The sequence below is a fragment of the Colletotrichum chrysophilum genome (assembly GCF_026319265.1).
Source record: "Colletotrichum chrysophilum strain AFK26 chromosome Unknown scaffold_2, whole genome shotgun sequence".
In the NCBI taxonomy this organism is placed as follows: Eukaryota; Fungi; Ascomycota; class Sordariomycetes; order Glomerellales; family Glomerellaceae; genus Colletotrichum; species Colletotrichum chrysophilum.
Window position 1 is genome coordinate 740875 of NW_026517289.1, and position 16128 is coordinate 757002.

General features: G+C 56.5%; 1 protein-coding gene across 1 annotated transcript; it reads right to left on the reverse strand.

Annotated features, from left to right (window-relative positions):
- Nucleotides 1-589: 589 nt before the first annotated feature.
- On the reverse strand, nucleotides 590-7303 carry COL26b_000564 (Type I Iterative PKS; the record flags this gene model as incomplete). The annotated part of the gene is made up of 4 exons (XM_053173531.1): nucleotides 590-634; nucleotides 690-6599; nucleotides 6649-6940; nucleotides 7011-7303. The coding sequence occupies 4 exons, from the start codon at nucleotides 7301-7303 to the stop codon at nucleotides 590-592; spliced, it is 6540 nt and encodes a 2179-aa protein (XP_053042579.1).
- Between the last annotated feature and the right edge of the window lie 8825 nt (nucleotides 7304-16128).

Genomic DNA, 16128 nt, shown 5'->3' on the forward strand with positions numbered 1-16128 from the left:
TGTAGGAACTACCATGTTATCAGCAGAATATCCACATCGAGGAACAAGCAGATAATTTTGACTTCGTGTATTCAAACTCGAGAGTACTGCTATCTTAAGGGGGTACGGCTACTCAAAGCGTACATTCTATGAACCGTCTGAACCAATTCCGACAAAAAAGAGACACTTGAACACCGCCAGATACCATGATTGTAAGGAAAGACGGTAAACGACTTCATGACGAAAGGAAAATTCCGAACCCATTATGAGACAATGACTTTGTGACGCGCTCCCGTGTCCCTCCAGGATAAAACAACGCCCCAAAGTGATTTGCCTTGTGTTCTTTCCACCTACTCCTCCTCTTCGCCTTTCCAACATAATAAGGAATGATTCGTATGAGTGTGTGTGAGATGCTGTCGCACTTGTACAGGGAGCGGATATCAATGTTAAGACAGGATGGGAGAAATGATGACAAGAAAAATGAAGAATAAACAATGATCAAGAAAAGAAAAAGCAATCTCATATCCATGCTCGCATTTCATGTAATGTCCTGTGTCCCTTCTATAACCTGCAATGCGTGTGCTCATATGCATTCCGCTATGTTGGTTCCTTACTCGCAAACCGCTTCACGAATGAACTGTCCAAGCATCTTGGCCTAAAAGGATGTTAGTTAATGTTGTTGAAGATGTGGATGAGATGAGGAGCCTTACGTAGTCGCCATGCATCATGGAAAAGTGGTTTCCAGGCATGTGCCTAGTCCTGAACCTGTTAATGTCCAGGTACTCGTCCCAGCGGTTGGGACCGAAGTCGGTCCTGTTGTCCAGGAGGAAGAGAGCATGGCCCGTCGGGTAAGGATCCGGGCGAGGGTCGGTGGGAAGGTGACATACACCATCCTCGCACCAGATGGCCATGACGTTGGGGCACTTGTCCTTGGGGATAGGCTCCGCAGTGTAGTTACTCAAGGCGGTAACACTGGCAGCGAAGTGGGGGAGGAGCCAAGAAGGAATCTTCTTGGCAGCCTCGTCGTCACCCTCGCCGAGAAGGCCGATGGAGGCAAACCAGGCGTGGAGAGACTTGGGGAGGGGCTCAATGGTGATGGGGCAAGGGGCGTCGATGATGATGAGGTTGTCGACAGTCTCACCAGCCTTGGTCAGCTGGTTGACAATTTCGTAGGCGATGACACCACCCGCAGACCAACCTGCCAGGGAGTAGGGGCCTTTAGCCTGTCTAGCCTTCATAGCCTCGATGAACTTGGAAGCCATGCCGTAGACACCGCACTTGTACTCCTCAGGGGTCTTCATGAAGGGAGAGAAGAGACCCCAGACAGCCCAGTCGGAAGAGACCTGGCTGATCTCGGTGTAGGAGGTGGCGCAACCCGAGCCGTCAGGAACCATCCAGAGGTTCTTGGTGGCAGTGCGAGTGCTACCCTGGAGGAGGATTGATGTGGCCTTGCGGTGAGGGTAGTTGTCGACAATCTCCTTGGGTGGGGGAGGCTTGGTGATGGAAGCAGTGGTGTTACCAGGGTGAGTGTTAATCTCCTTGGTAGGCTGGACCTTGGGCTCACGACGAACCGGGGCGGGCTTAGGAGGTGCAGCCTTGGGCTTGGGCTTTGGGCCAATGCCAAGAGCCTTCTCAACCTCAAGCAAAGAGGGGTTGGTGACGAAGAGGTCGTTGGGGATATCCATGCCGGACTTCTCACGAAGCGTGCCCAGGATGGACAAACTCATCAAAGAGTCCATACCCAGAGCAGCCAGATCAGGAGCGGCAACAATCTCATCAACCTCAACACCCATCTCGGTGGCAATAGTGTCGCGGAGGATGTTCTGGAGGTCACCAGAAGCCTCATCGTCACCCTCGCCCTTGACCGAACGGTCACTCTCCTCGTAGGGAGTGGTCACGTTAGAGTCGGACTCGAGCTCAGGAGTCTCAGAAACGGAGCCGCTGGAGTCACCAGAGTCCTGGACGTAGCTGTCCTTGCGGTCGGCAGTCTCGAACTGAGCGAGGAAAGCCTTGAAGGCACCGATGGTAGGGTACTCGACGAAAGCATGAGAGTCGATGTCGATGTCAAGCTCCTCACGCATTCTGCCAGAAACGGTCAGGGCCATGAGAGAGTCGCAGCCAAGATCGGTGAAGGCAATGTTGTCGGCAAGCTCGTCGTGGGTGACACCGACTTCCTTGGCCAAGATGTCAAAGACCTCTTGAACGACAGACCGCTTAGCAAGCTTGGCATTGACAGTCTTGAGGTTGCTGGCGGTGACTTGCTTGGTGCCCTTCTCCTTGCCAGCCTTCTCCTTGGGAGCAGCCTTGGCGGGGGCGGCCTTGGCCGCGGCAGCGGCAGGAGCGGGAGCAGCGCCAGCAAGGGCACGTCCGCGGGGCGGCAGGACCATGTTGAGGACCTTGCGAGGGATGGAGGCGAACCTAACGTCGCCGGCAACACCGATGATGCGGTCGCCGTCAAAGACGTACGCGTCACCAGCCATCATCTTAGTACCCTTGACAGGCTGCATGCGGATGTAAGAGCGGTAAGACTTCTTGGGGTCGAGCTTCTCAGTGAACCTGAGAGATCCCCATCCGTGAGAAATGAAGACCTGCTCACGAGAGTCAACAGCATCAGTACCGTTGATGATGAAGCCAGAAATGTGGCAACAGCTGTCAATCCAGTAAGGGTTAAAGAAGAAGCTGCCATCCTTGTCGGTGGTCTGGAAGGTAACCTTCGCAGTAGCCTCACAAGACTTGCTGTCCAAGATGACTTCCTCCATGCCCTGGTACTTGGGGTCATAGTCGACGAGGGCGTTGAAGAGCTTGTAAGCCAAGCCGCGGCCAATCTTGGAAGCCTTGCCCTGTCTCTCAGCCTCCTCAAGAGCATCAACACGGCCCTTGATGAGGTACGTGACACGCTCAAACTCATCAGCCCACTGCTCGGTGCTGCCGTATACGACCTTGCAGTGTGCGTGCTCGACCTTCTTGGAGCCCTCGCCAGTGTGGAAGCTGACGTCGGCGTAGCCAAGAGCGGCATTGGCAGTGACCGTGGTGCGGAGAATGTGGGCATCAATCTTCTCGTCGAAGATGAGAGTCTTGGGGACCTCGACGTTGGCGACGTTCAAGCCAATGTCCTCAGTGCCGGGGCGAAGCATCTTGTAGGCGTAGTCACAGATGGTCATCGCCATGTCAGCGTACAGGGTCGACGGGCACAGAGGCGCACCGTTGCACAAGTGACCCTCAACAAGAGGACGAGTGTCAGGACGAGACAGATTAGTCTCGGTCTCGATGATAGCGATGTCACCCTTGACGTCCTCGTTGGTAATCGCGTGCACAGAGGTAGTAGAGAGCTTGGGCTTTGCCGGCTCAATCTGGAGAGGAGCCTTGACGGCGGCAGGGCCACGGTTCTTGGTAAGACACCAGTCGCCGGTGTACTGAAGCCAGTAGTTCTTCTCGTCGAAAGAGTAGGTGGGGAGGTCCAAGAGGCGAGTGCAGTCGCTGAAGTCGCGGTGGAACTCGTCCCAGTCAAGGTTGATGCCGGCAGTGTGGAGAGTGCACAGAGTGTTGCTAAGAACCTTGTAGGTAGACTCGTTGCGGCGGAGAGTGGGAACGGCAATGGAGCTGATGCCGAACGAGGACTTGACGAAGTTGGCACACACAGGGTGGGGTCCAATCTCAAGGAAGACAGTCTTCTCGTCAATGGAGCCAGACTGCTGAGCGTGAACAAGGCCGCCAAGGAAGTTGACCGCGTCGCGAGCGTGGTTGCGGAGGTAGGCAGCATTGATAGGCTCGTTCTCGACCATCTTTCCGAGGAGAGGAGAGATGATAGGAACCTGGGGAACCTCGAAGCTCACAGAGCGAGCGAGAGTCTCGAAGTCATCGAGGATAGCGTCAACCTGGGCAGAGTGGAAAGCGAAGGGCACCTTGAGCTGAGTGCACTTGAATCCGGCTGCACCGAGGGTCGAGGAGATCTCGCTGACCTTGGTGGAAGCGCCGCTGAGAACAGTCTCGCGGGGGCCGTTGATGCAAGCCACGTTGACAGCCTCGGACTGAGAGCCGAGAGCCTCCATGACAGCGTCGACAGGGCCAGTGACAGCCAGCATGGCGTGAGTGCCTGCGGTGCACTTCTCAACAAGGAGCTGAGCGCGAGCTCCAACAAGGTAAATAGTGTCGCTGGCAGAAAGGACACCAGCGGCGTTGAGAGCGGCGTACTCTCCAAGAGAGTGGCCCATAACAGCCGAGGGCTTGATACCCCAAGAGGCCCAGAGACGGGCGAGAGCCATCTCAAAGCAGCACAGTCCGAGCTGAACAACAACAGGAGACAGCTTAGTGACATCAGACTCGCTGCCGTCGATAAGAGGCAGGAAGTTGGGGAAGCCGTGGATCTGTGCCAGCTGGTTGAACTCATCAATGCTGTCACGGAAGACGCGGTAGTGAGCGTACAGGTCCTTGCCAAGGCCAGCGTAGTGGGAACCTTGGCCAGTGAACATGAACGCAACCTTGGGCTGCTGAGTGGAGATGGGGCTGAAGTTCTCCTTGAGTCTGTCCTTGATGAGGCGCTGAGCCTCAGGCAAGTCAGAAGCAGCGACGTTCATACGCCAGTAGTGCTGGATGCGACGAGCAGTCGTGGTGTAGGCGACGTGGGACAGAGGAGTCTGGGGGTTCTGCTCCATCCAAGCAACGAGCCTCTCGGCGTTGCGGATCATGGCAGCCTTGGACTTGCCAGTGACGGTGATGACCTGGACATTGCGAGCATCAACCTCAGCAGCCTTGAGGTGGGGAGCGTCCTCAAGGAGCAGACCGGTGTTGCCACCAGCGGCACTGAAGTTGTTGACGAAGATACGTCTAGGCTTGCCATCTCTCCTCTTGAAGGGGGTGAGGTGGAATGCAATGTTGACATTGCGCTCTGACAAGTCCTTGGGGAAGGTCTTGTTGATCTCCTTCTTAATACCGACGTGGGGCGGGATAGCGTTCTTCTGCATCATCATGAGAACCTTGCAAAGGGCAGTCACACCCGAAGCAGCCTCTCCGTGACCGACGTTGGACTTGATGGCACCAAGGTACAAAGGTCTGTCCGCGGGTCTCTTGCGATCGGCAGGAGCGAAGACGTTCGTGACGGAAACCATCTCAGTACCGTCACCGGCCTGGGTGCCGGTACCGTGCATCTCGACGTAGTCGACGTCGAGAGGGTCAACACCCGCATCGTCGAGAATAGCGCTCGACAGGATGGACTGGGTAGGACCGTGGGGATGAGTGATGGAAATGGCATCAGCGGAGTGGTTGGTAGCCGTGCCCAAGACCACCGCGAGGACATTGTCCTTGTCCGCAATAGCATCCTCCAGACGCTTGACGATGACGGAGGCACAGCCGTCAGCACGGCAGTATCCATCGGCACCGTTGTCGAAGGTAGCGCAAGGTCCAGTCTTGGACAAGAACTGACCACGACTGAGACCGGCGAAAATGTCGGGGTTGGTCATGCAGGACAGACCACCAACAATAGCAGTATCGCAGTCCTTCTGCCACAGTGAGTTGCAAGCAACGTTCAGGGCAGCGGCACTGGAAGAGCAGGCCGTGTCAATGTTCAGACTAGGACCACTGAAGCCAAAGTGGTAGTTGATGCGACCAGGACCGAAAGCGCGGACACCACCGGTGATGTAGTAGGTATCGACCTCCTGGGCGGCGTTGATTTCACGCCAATCGTCGGAAGTCTGACCGTAGAAGGTACCGATACGATCCAGTCTCGTAGAGGGAGTACGGTTAGGGACATAACCGCACATCTCGAGGGCCTCGTAGGCGGTCGTCAACGCCATACGCTGCATGGGATCGGTCTGGAAAGCCTCACGGGGAGACATGTTGAAGAATCTGGGGTCGAAGTAACCGGGGTTCTCAATCCAGCATCCGTACTGAGAGTGACTCGTGTTGACAGCCTTGCCAGTGATGTCGTAGTGAGTGGCGACGGGGAAACGATCGGCAGGAACGACTCTGTGAACATCCAGGCCCTTGGCCAGGAGCTCCCAAAGCTTCTCGTGACTGGCAGCGTCGGGGAAGCGACCTGCCATACCGACGATGGCGAGCTTGCACTTGCCGGCTGGACCGTGGTTACCGATCTTGGAGTTGTAGCTCTCCCTCTGGATCTTGGGACCAGGGCGGACGATAACGTCAAGCTGTGTGCGGTCCTTGATCGTCTTCTGGAGGGTCTCGGCGTTGTGTGTAGGGCCGAAGGGGATAACGAGGCATGTTGATCCCTCAAAGTCACGGGCAGTCTCGATGCAGCCGTCAATTCCCTTCTGGAACTGAAGGACGTCGACGAGACACTCGTGAGCTACAGCCTGGAGCAGAGACTTGGTGCTAGTCTCAGCGAACCAGATACCCTTGGTGCCAGACATAATGGCAGAGCGAGGCTTGCTCTTCTCCAAGACCTCGGTAACCTTGGAGTCGTCAAGGCGAAGGATCTTCTCGATGTCGGCAGTGCCGTGGAGGTGAGCCGCATGGTAAGGTCCATAGACGGGGATCGCCGTCGACTTGACGCCGAAGACGTTCTGGTCATCCAGGGCCTTCAGGGTTGCTGGCGGTCCGGAGATCGCAAGACTTGATGCCGACACAGCGCTAACGTATGCTTGGCTGGCGACGGGGATGTACTGCTGAAGATTAGTTTGGGAGACAAACGCCGTGTACAGCAGAAGAGCTCACATTAGATTCATGGAAATTAAAGAGCGCCTCTTTGGCTTCGGGTTCCTTCAGGCCAGGAAGGATATGGGTCCAAGGTTCAGATTGGCCGACCGGCGGGCTAAGTCTCTCAGCCAACGAACCGACGTGAGTGCCAGTTCTGAAGGCCATGAGGACTACCTGAACGGCAAGGGGTATCAAGGTAGAGACTGAGGGGGTCGAGGCGATAGCAGCGGCGGCAAACAGCCCCGTGCAGAGACCCATGAAGAATGTTTGGTCGTGAAGGCAGACATCTTGAGGCTCCTTCTCAGTGCGGCTGCGGATGTGTTAGTTACTAATCCGGCGAGAGTTCTCTCTCATGCCTGGGAAGGCTTGGGGGGACGTACTCAATGTAGTGAGCCAGCTGGGTGATGCAAAGCAGGGCACTGTCGATACCGGGGTGCTTGATGCTCTGGGCGTGGTATCGTTCGTTGAGCTGTCGGAGGGTCAGGAACGTGGGGAGCTTCGACCGTTCCAACTTCCCCAAACCATCGATCTCCTCCCTCAAAGCCTGGCCAGCCTGCTCGAGGAACGTCTTCGCTAGGGTGCTCGGATTTCCTGAACGGCAGAACTCGGCGAGAAATCCATGGGTATCAAGTGACTGATCTCCGAAGAGGAGATAAGACATCTTGTCGGCCATCTTGAAGGGTTGTCGACATAGATTTCCTAGGTGATGAGGTTCCGGTGTGCCAGCTAGAACAAGATTTCGAGATGCCGGGAGCGAGTCTTGAACTTATATGATTGAGATGGTCTCGAGGCAGTGGGTGTGCACACCAAAGCCAACAACCGGCCCTCCTCCCGAAATAATCAACCCAGCTGTCAATGTCATGGCTGATGGATAGCGGAATTGCAACATGGCCTGCAACACATGCTGGGTAGAGGGAGTGAGGTTGAGGGGGTGGGCGGAAGACATCCCATGTAAACACACACCCCCTCGCACCCCTTCCCTTGGTGCCCACTTGGCCCATCCTTTTCTTGCCCGGGTGGATAGCGTGAGTCCGGCCCTGAGCTTCCTCGGTGACCGAAGCTGATGGATGATTTTCAGTGTCTTGCCGCATCGGTCGAGGCCCATTGGTTCAGGGCAAGCGATCGAGGCCGCCACACGGGCTTTCTTGCGCCAGTTCCTCTGTGCTGGGGTGAGGACGGACAAGCGGACAGACGCAGAAAGGACCAAAATACGCCGCAACGCAGCAATTCGAGCGGAGCAGGGCAAAACACACGGCTTCTGCTCACTCATTCTGCCAATATCTCTCACGCACCCTTTCTTTCCCCCTCGCTCTGCCTATTCCGCTCACTCTCGAATCCACACACCCAGAACGACACGGGGGGAGAGCGAGGGAGGATGGATCGTGGACTTTTGCTTGTACCCAGGTATCGGGGTGTTCTTGACAGCGCGCATCTGGGACTGTGCTTGAAAGTAAGCAGTGACTGGGCATGTCCGTGGGGCTTGTCAAGGCCAACTGGACCAGACATGACGTGATGCCAGTTGGGGGGTTGCCCAGGACCACGATTCTATCAGAAGCATACAGGCCGCAGCCATGGCCTGAATACGGCAGGCACGTAGGCGGGCGAAGCAGCAATACGACGAGCTACCTAACAAGAAGAGTTTCGAAGGACCTAAGATGGCAGTTGGGAGGTTATGGAGTTTCGATCTCCGAGATGTTAGCCGGCAGAGAAAGATCGCCTGGGATGAAACGGGTCTGAGAAGACGACAGGTCGATTAAGGTAATGTTTGGTGAAGGCGAGATGCCTGGCCGTCAGTTGCTGGGTCAGGTCATCGGGTGGTCTCGATGCTTCTCGAAAGGACCTTGACCTGGATGGAGGCTGCCAGCATCTCAGGGCAGAGACGGGACCACTTCGAGGCTGCACTAGAGGGTGTGAGGAAAGTGCTGAAGATGGTAAGCAGGATGGAAGATGCGAAACACGGCCACGCAGCGCAGCAAGGCGGCGCACCAGCAAAAACGGTCGGGTGAAACTCCGCAAATACGAGCCTGGCTGCGACAGCAACAGCGATAGACGGTGGTCAGTCCTCGGGGGTCTCGCACAGCGGGCGGACCGGAATCCCCACGGGTCGAGGGGGCAGATCCGGGGCGATGGGCCCTGTTTGATTCTCGGACTGTGGTGGGCGGGCTGCAGGCTGGTGGGCTGGTCGGCGAGGATGCTATGCAGTCCAGGCATGGGCGGCATAGGCGCAGGTGGAAAAGCAGACAGGGTGAATCGGATTTGACAGCCTGCGTTGCGGTGCGGTGCGGTGCGGTTGCGGTGCTGGTCGCGCGGGCGGGCGCGTGGTGGATTGTGTGTTGTGGGTTGCGGGGGTGGACGATGGGCGACGCTTTGTCCGACGGACATCCCCAAGGACATTGCCAAAGCGAGATGAACCCAGAGATAGAAACCAAACCGACACGCCCCACGCCCCCTCCTTGGGGTCTTTTAGGGCCAATGGACGATCATGATTTTGGCGCAAAAAGGGGGACGATAGCAGGATTTGAGATGTGGCCGCTGACGGCCGCTGTTGCCATGCGTGTCGACGTTGCTGTAAATGTCGAGATGGCAGCAAATTGACGGATGATGTTGAATTGAGGTCGGAAAAAGACGACAGCCGCGTGAAGGATTGACGTCCAGCCGGACAAATGGGGGGAGGGGGGTGGCATGCGAAGTGAGGTGAGTGGCTGGTGTGCGGCTTGCGGCTCATCTCTGTGGTTCTGTCTCTCTTGCCGTCGGCTTCTATGTCCATGGCCAGTGTACCTGTCCTGCTATTGAACTGGGGAAGGTACATTGCTGCTTGCTTACCTTAGCACACCTCCCTGATCTAATTACTACCAGGCAAGGTAACCACAGCCCACCTCACTCCTTCCTTCCTTCCTGAATGTGCTGCACCAGTTGCTGCTTCCCGGTGCATCTTCAGCACGAAATAATAATAGTGGGTTATCCGATTAGCAGTGTGGGTCTCTCGGCCTGCGGCAAGCACACACTGGTGCAGCGGTGCAATGGGGGCCGCGATGCGGTGCCTCACCTCACTCTGATACGTGCCGAGAGGGTACCGATTCGGGGAATTCAGCGGCAGTTTTGGTGGGGCAGGTACATCGCTCCATGTACTTGCCTCTGTGGGAAGGTGGGTTCCTGCTGCCCTGGGAATCTCGGTAAGGGTGCCTTGCACCTACTTACCTACTTGCCTTGCACTTACCGACCTAAGTAAGGTAGTACTTTGCTTGGTCAGTCAGTCAAGTCAGTTCTTCTCCATCACGTCCCTCTATTCCTCCTTTTTTCAGATGCATCGTGTCGCCGCCGCTGATGCACTACGCTGTTGCGCTGCTGCAGGGCTTGGACGGGAGCGACGGGAATAATTAGTATGTCAGGAAGGCTAAGAGTTGGTCAAGCGTACAAAGCGGAAAGTAAAGGGGGAAAGCAACTGCCCACGCGTCGTACGTGCTCTTGCCCTGCGCCAACTAAGGTACCTTAGGTGCACTCAGGTCGGTCAGTCTCTTAGCACTCGCCACTAACACTGGGCCGCTCGAGGGTCGAATGGATGTGGTGCGGTGCGGTGCGGTGCGGTGCGGGCCATGGATGTTCCGGGAAGACCCCTTTCTATTCCTGCCTACCTATGGAGGTACGTCCACGGCCAACTGTCCATGTCCATACGCCCATTCCACCTCACTCACCTTGCCTAGGTAGGTACTCATCGCAAGGCCCGTCGACTTCTAGCCTCGAAGGAACACAAACACCCGGCACCAGCACTAACACGGCGCGATAGCCTAAGGCAAGGTACTCCGTACACGGGCCAAGCTATCCCTGATAGCGCATAGCAGCCACACGGGCTCGCAGGGCTCTCGCCCCCCCCCCCCTTTCCGCATCTAAGCTCATTAAGGTCAAGTGCTAAGGCAAGGGGTCCCGCCTGGCCTCGTTTCTCCTTGCGCTTATTCCTATTATCTGGAGCCATCTGGAGCCGTTTGGAGTCTTAGCTGAGGGGGCCTACGCAGATCGTATCGTTCCTCCCAACCTACCTCCACCCTATCGTGCCTATCTTAGGTATCCGTACCTATGTTTGGTGTTTGCTCCTTCCGTGCTCCTCTGAGAGCACCCATACCATACCACGCCACTCTCTTCGACGCCATGGCCCTGTCATGTTGTGCCATGGACCGCTTCTTGACCGCGCGACCTTCGACTCGACTCCTCTACCAGACAGGCAGAGCCCTGTCCACGTCGCCCTCGTCGTCGTTGTCGTTGTCGTTGTCTCCATCCCGTCTACCGTAAGGCACTGTGGGGACAACGAAACGACTTCACCGGAAACACGCGCGCGCAACCACTGGCTTGCTTCCAAAGCAACCTGTGCATACCTTACCTTACCTTACAAACCAGTCCTCGCCGGAGCACACGTTCGTTGAACCAAGACCACTAGCAAAACGTCCAGCGTCAGCAGAGGCCAGCACCGATTCCGCATCGCTTCGCCCCGCACCCGTACCGCACCGCTTACCTCGAAAGGGGGATTCGGTTTCCGTCCGAAAGCCGTACCGTACATGGGTGCTGTACGGGAAACACTTGGATGGCAAAAAAAGGCGGTACACTGACAGAACAGACACGGCTTCCGCGTCCTTTCACCTCGACACCTTGCCCTGGTCCTCCATCTTGGGCCCTTCGCTCTGAGATGCAACTCTCGCCAGCACCTTATTTTCGTGCCAGCAGCTTGAAGCACCGACGACGCTTGCTTCTTCTTCCAGAAATGCTTGGAAGCCGCAAGCGGGACCCGACTCGACGGTCCGACGGCAACGGTCACGGGCAATGACATCAAAGCTCATCTCTGCCGCCACTCAGAGCCCTATGCAACGACTTTTCTCAATGGCCATCCATCCGGGCAGGCTTTGCACATGTCTTGCCCATGGCCAAGGCTGCGACCCAAGACCCAAGACCGCACCCAAGAACATGCCGATGCAAGCTGCAGTCTACGGTCTGAGGTGCTGCACGGCACCCAGCAGCCCTGTGATTCGAGATGTGGTCTCAAATTCGCTCTCGCACTCTCAGGAAGGTTTCTGGGCGTTGAGATGGTCAGCAACTTGCAACGGCTCTTACCTGATTACCAAGTAGAGTTTGCACGCCTTTCCTTCTTGCTCTCGTTTGCTATGCAATCCCCAGCTTCCAGCATCAAGCAAAACGCCTGGCCCTGGCTGCTGGGATTACGATATCTTGAACTTCCTTATGGAGAAGTGCCAAGGTCAAGGGAGCGTGGATACCGGTGCCATGCGGTGCCTCGCGAGAGGGGATGGGGGTGGTCTTAGTCGGCTCGCACAAATCGTCAGCTTCCAAAACGCGTGCTGTGTGCGGTGTGCGGTGTGCGGTACGCATGCCTCGCCTGGCCTGGTCATTCATCTCAATAATTTGGGTCTGTCCCATGGCAATGGACACAGGGCGAGAACAGGACCCCTCCTCGATGCAGTATTTCGGAGCAAGTGGTGTCCCGGCTGCGGGAAGCGGTGCGGCTTGTGGATAATTCCCAGGGCCATCTGCCGCTCATGCCAGAGTACGCGTCTACAGAGTCATGAAAAACCGGCATGGGAGACTGAAGGAAATGGGTCTAGTTGGTTGTAACAACCGATTTTCAGGTGAGCGTTGCGGACGGACAGTCTGGAATGCAGAGCGAAGTACACGGCGCTACTGCCCCAAGCCTCTTTGGGCTCTTGACTTTTCTTTAGGCCCAACGGCCGTCGGCGCAGGGCGGCGTACAAAGCTATCAGTGGACTGATATCTGAGGCGGCGGTGATGCTCTGCGGAAGCCCGTATTTGAGACGGCCCAGGACGGGCTCTACGCTGCTTCGGCCGCGGCAGACTATCAACGACGATCGCCATGTTGGAGACGCACCAGGTTCTGGCGTCTGAGCGAAAGTCGACGACGTGTACGACTACAGCTCGAAATAGGGATAGAGCGGCGGCCGTTTGGCTCCCAATCACTTTGGGCTTGCATCTCGATTGATGCAGGATTGAATTCATGTTGCCGCTTAGTATACGCATGCGAGCGCTTCCAAGGAGAGAGGGTCGTGTATGGCATCCCTCCTGTGCGTGTGGATGACAAACACCACCATGATCCATCACCAACCCCGGCCGCCACAATCCGCCAACACGATGTCGAGTTTGACATATTATGTTTCTCGTGAGAAGCCAAACGAGAATGAGGATTTACACCTCTGTACAGCCCCTCTGACAGGATGTGGGAGGATGAGGTCTGCCGTGTGGCATGTCTGTAAGGGCAACAGAGCAACACGGCAACAGAAATCATGGAGGAAAAGGATGATGAGAGAGGTTTCTAGCGCCGTTTCGTCGCAGGCTGAACCAATGGAAAAATCGCCGGTAAGCCCGCCTGTCAGTGTGTACGGCGTAAGTACGGTGTCCGGGACACGACACAACCACGACCTCACCAACTCGCCTACTCACTACCCAAGGTAAGGTAGCTTGCCTTACCGTATGGGCACTTGCTTGGGCACTCGAATCCTTCGCCTGGTGCTTTTCAGCACCTTTCTTCCAAACCTTAGCGGCCTCTGATGCCCGAGGGCGCTCGCCAAGCCAGCTTCCCTTCCCGTTGCCCCCGGCTACCAGGAACCGCCATTTCAGTGGACGGCTTCAGTGGATTACAGCATGATTCAAGCCCCAACGACCGCCTCCCGCGGGTCAAGGCCGGTGTCTTTGAATGAGATGGATGGGGGGATGGACTCACCGCGGACCCGCGCCCGGAGACATGGGCAATCCCGCCCCGGACAGCCACTCACCTCACCGTCCCTTTTCCCTCTCAGGATCACACAGGATCAAGATCAGCTTCTTCACCTTATCCATCTCACCCCAAGTCCCCCTCACCACACCTTGCCTACCTTGCTTGCTGCACACCACACACCTGTCTTCGGTTCACCCCCATTTTCACCTCACGATCGCAGCAGATGCTCTCCCTACCTACTTGGCCTTGTTTGACCCTGTGGCAGACTAGGCAACATACCTAGCTTACATAGCCTGCGATGCGATGCTATGCGATGCTTCTTTTCACTAGCCTGGACGCCAACTAACCGCGACTTTCAACGGTCCCCCAAGGCGAAACGAAACGCAACTAACGGCTAGCAGAAGCAAAAAAAAAAAGGGCACTGTAGGCCAAGGTCAGTTTAGGCCAGGTCCGGTCCACGGAAATAGATCTGATGGCTTGGCTTGACGGCCGATGAATGCTCTTCGCAAGTGGATGGCATTGTGGCCAGGTGCCGGTGTGCCGTCGCGCCCACCAAGCCCCGTGTCCATCGCAACTTTCATGAACAAGATCCGAATGATGAGAGTCTGCTCTGGCCCGGCCGACCGTATCGTTTGTCGCGTATCGGCCGCCCATCTTAGACAAATGGCCAAGCCGCCCGAATGAGTCGACAGGTGTCCGCCAGGCCAGTCGATCGGAATCGGCGCCCTGTCATCTCATGCTGTTCTTCATCCCTCCAGCCAAACCGGCAGAGCCTTGCCAGCGCCGAACGGCAATGGTGTCAGTCGATCGCATTTCCACAATAGGCTTATTTTTCATCCCCCTTCTCTCGGTGCCACCTTCGGATTCAAACCACCTTGTGCCCCAGGGGGGGCTGCAAGCCGGTACGGATATCCTGTCCACGATACAAGCTCCAACGTCATCCTACCCTCCAACAATGAGGTGTGCAACAAGGTGCTGCCCACCAGTCTCAGCCTCGGTCGCCCGCCAATCATTGCTGCCCACCAACAAGCCATCCGGACTTTGTCATCGGGAAGCCGCCCCCAAAGGGTCCAGTTGGAACACAACGCGACTCTGTCTCTGTCTCCAGGTCCGAGTACGGCAGTCAAATCCACCGCAGCTGCTACGAGCACCGAACTTCCGGTCTGGTCTGCTGCTCCTCAACCCCGAAATTGGTCCAGCGTTGCGCTGCCGCTCCCGGTATCCTAGACCTAGCCCTCGTCCGGGGCTTGCGGCGAGGAGTCGAACGTCCAGCGTTGGGCTGCAACAATTTGCGACAGCCGCTCCGTCCAATCTGGCCTGCGTCCCAGAAGCGCGCAAAGCTGTGCCCAGGCGGGTGTTCAAGGCGACTTCGGTCGAGAGACGGCCCAACACTGCCCACTTAGCAAGCGATTCAGCCCATCTCAGGCCCTGCGGCAGCTTTCGGACGTCCGACCAAGCCAGCACATGGCGTGCCTTGCTTCGTCCATCTAGCGCGCCTAACCTCAGCCAGCAATCTCACCAGGGCGGTAAGACTACCTGATTATTCCCTTACCTTCCCCATCCGAAGGCGTCAAGTGGTGATGTCGATAGGCGCATCCCGGCGAAGCCAATGCTGCTCCCTTGGATCGTCCAGACCGAAGCCTGCATATCTTAGAAATCATGACCTAGGCTCCCATCCCCGCGGCTCTGCAGCAACGAAGGAACCGGAACCCTGGCGAAATATTTTGTACGCATCCCGTTCGAACGCCAGGAATGGTGACGCTCTTGTACGACCACGAACGCCCACCTTACCAGCCCAGTGGTTCCTCTCCCTGGTTGATCTTCATCAAGGGGTGAGTATAATCAACCACGAGGTTGTCGCCAAACCCATATCCAGGTCTCACTGCTTACGAGCCGGACAGGGGGAATCCGCCGTTCCGGTCACCGCCAGAATGGCCTCATTGTTCTCTCGTGCTGCTACGTTCCATGTCGTGGCGCCGTGGGCCCCGCCGATACGGCGGACATCCATCTGTCCTACCTGGGTGTTTACACCCGCACCGCCGAGCAATTTCCACAACACCCACCGTGGCCAAGCATTTTCCCCACGGCCTCTCGGAGTCTAGGAGAGACTAGCACCGGGATGCACTTCCGGCCTAGTCGAGACAGTTTTCTCGTACTTTGCTTCGGAGCAACACCGTGTCCCGGCAATCAATTCCCCCGCGGCTAGCGTATCTCTCGAAATAGCAGCTTTGCAACTCATTGTCAACCGCGCGCGCGCGTCGGATTCGGAAAGACTTGCTCTTCCACTTGGAGTTTGTCAGCCGCGGGAACAAATTCAAAGTTCAAGGGAGCAGGTTTCTGCTTGACCATCCGGCCTGATACAGAGGAGATGAAGCTGCATGTTTAGTTGCTGCACACTTTGGACCATGGATGCAGTTTCTGGCGCATCTCTTGGTACCGGAACCAACTCCCTCCGGCCAAGACCTCAAGAACATTTTCACGACTCTACGAGAGGATGTCTCGTATCACCGAGATGCATAATTTCTTCCTTGAAGACTGCTTGTAGCTTTCCACGTCGAAATACTCTCAGCCCTCGGTCCTTGAATTGCTGCCCGGGTCATTGACCATGGCGTTGGGAACCATTTGCTTCTTTCTTCAGCCCAGTCTTGCACAGCATCCGAGGATCAAACCTTGTCCTTCCAGGCGGTAACAACTGCAATCGAAGGATCAGAGGATCTGCAAGACTCAAAGTCAAGATTTGGAAGAACCCAAAAGAACACACGGCTTTGTTA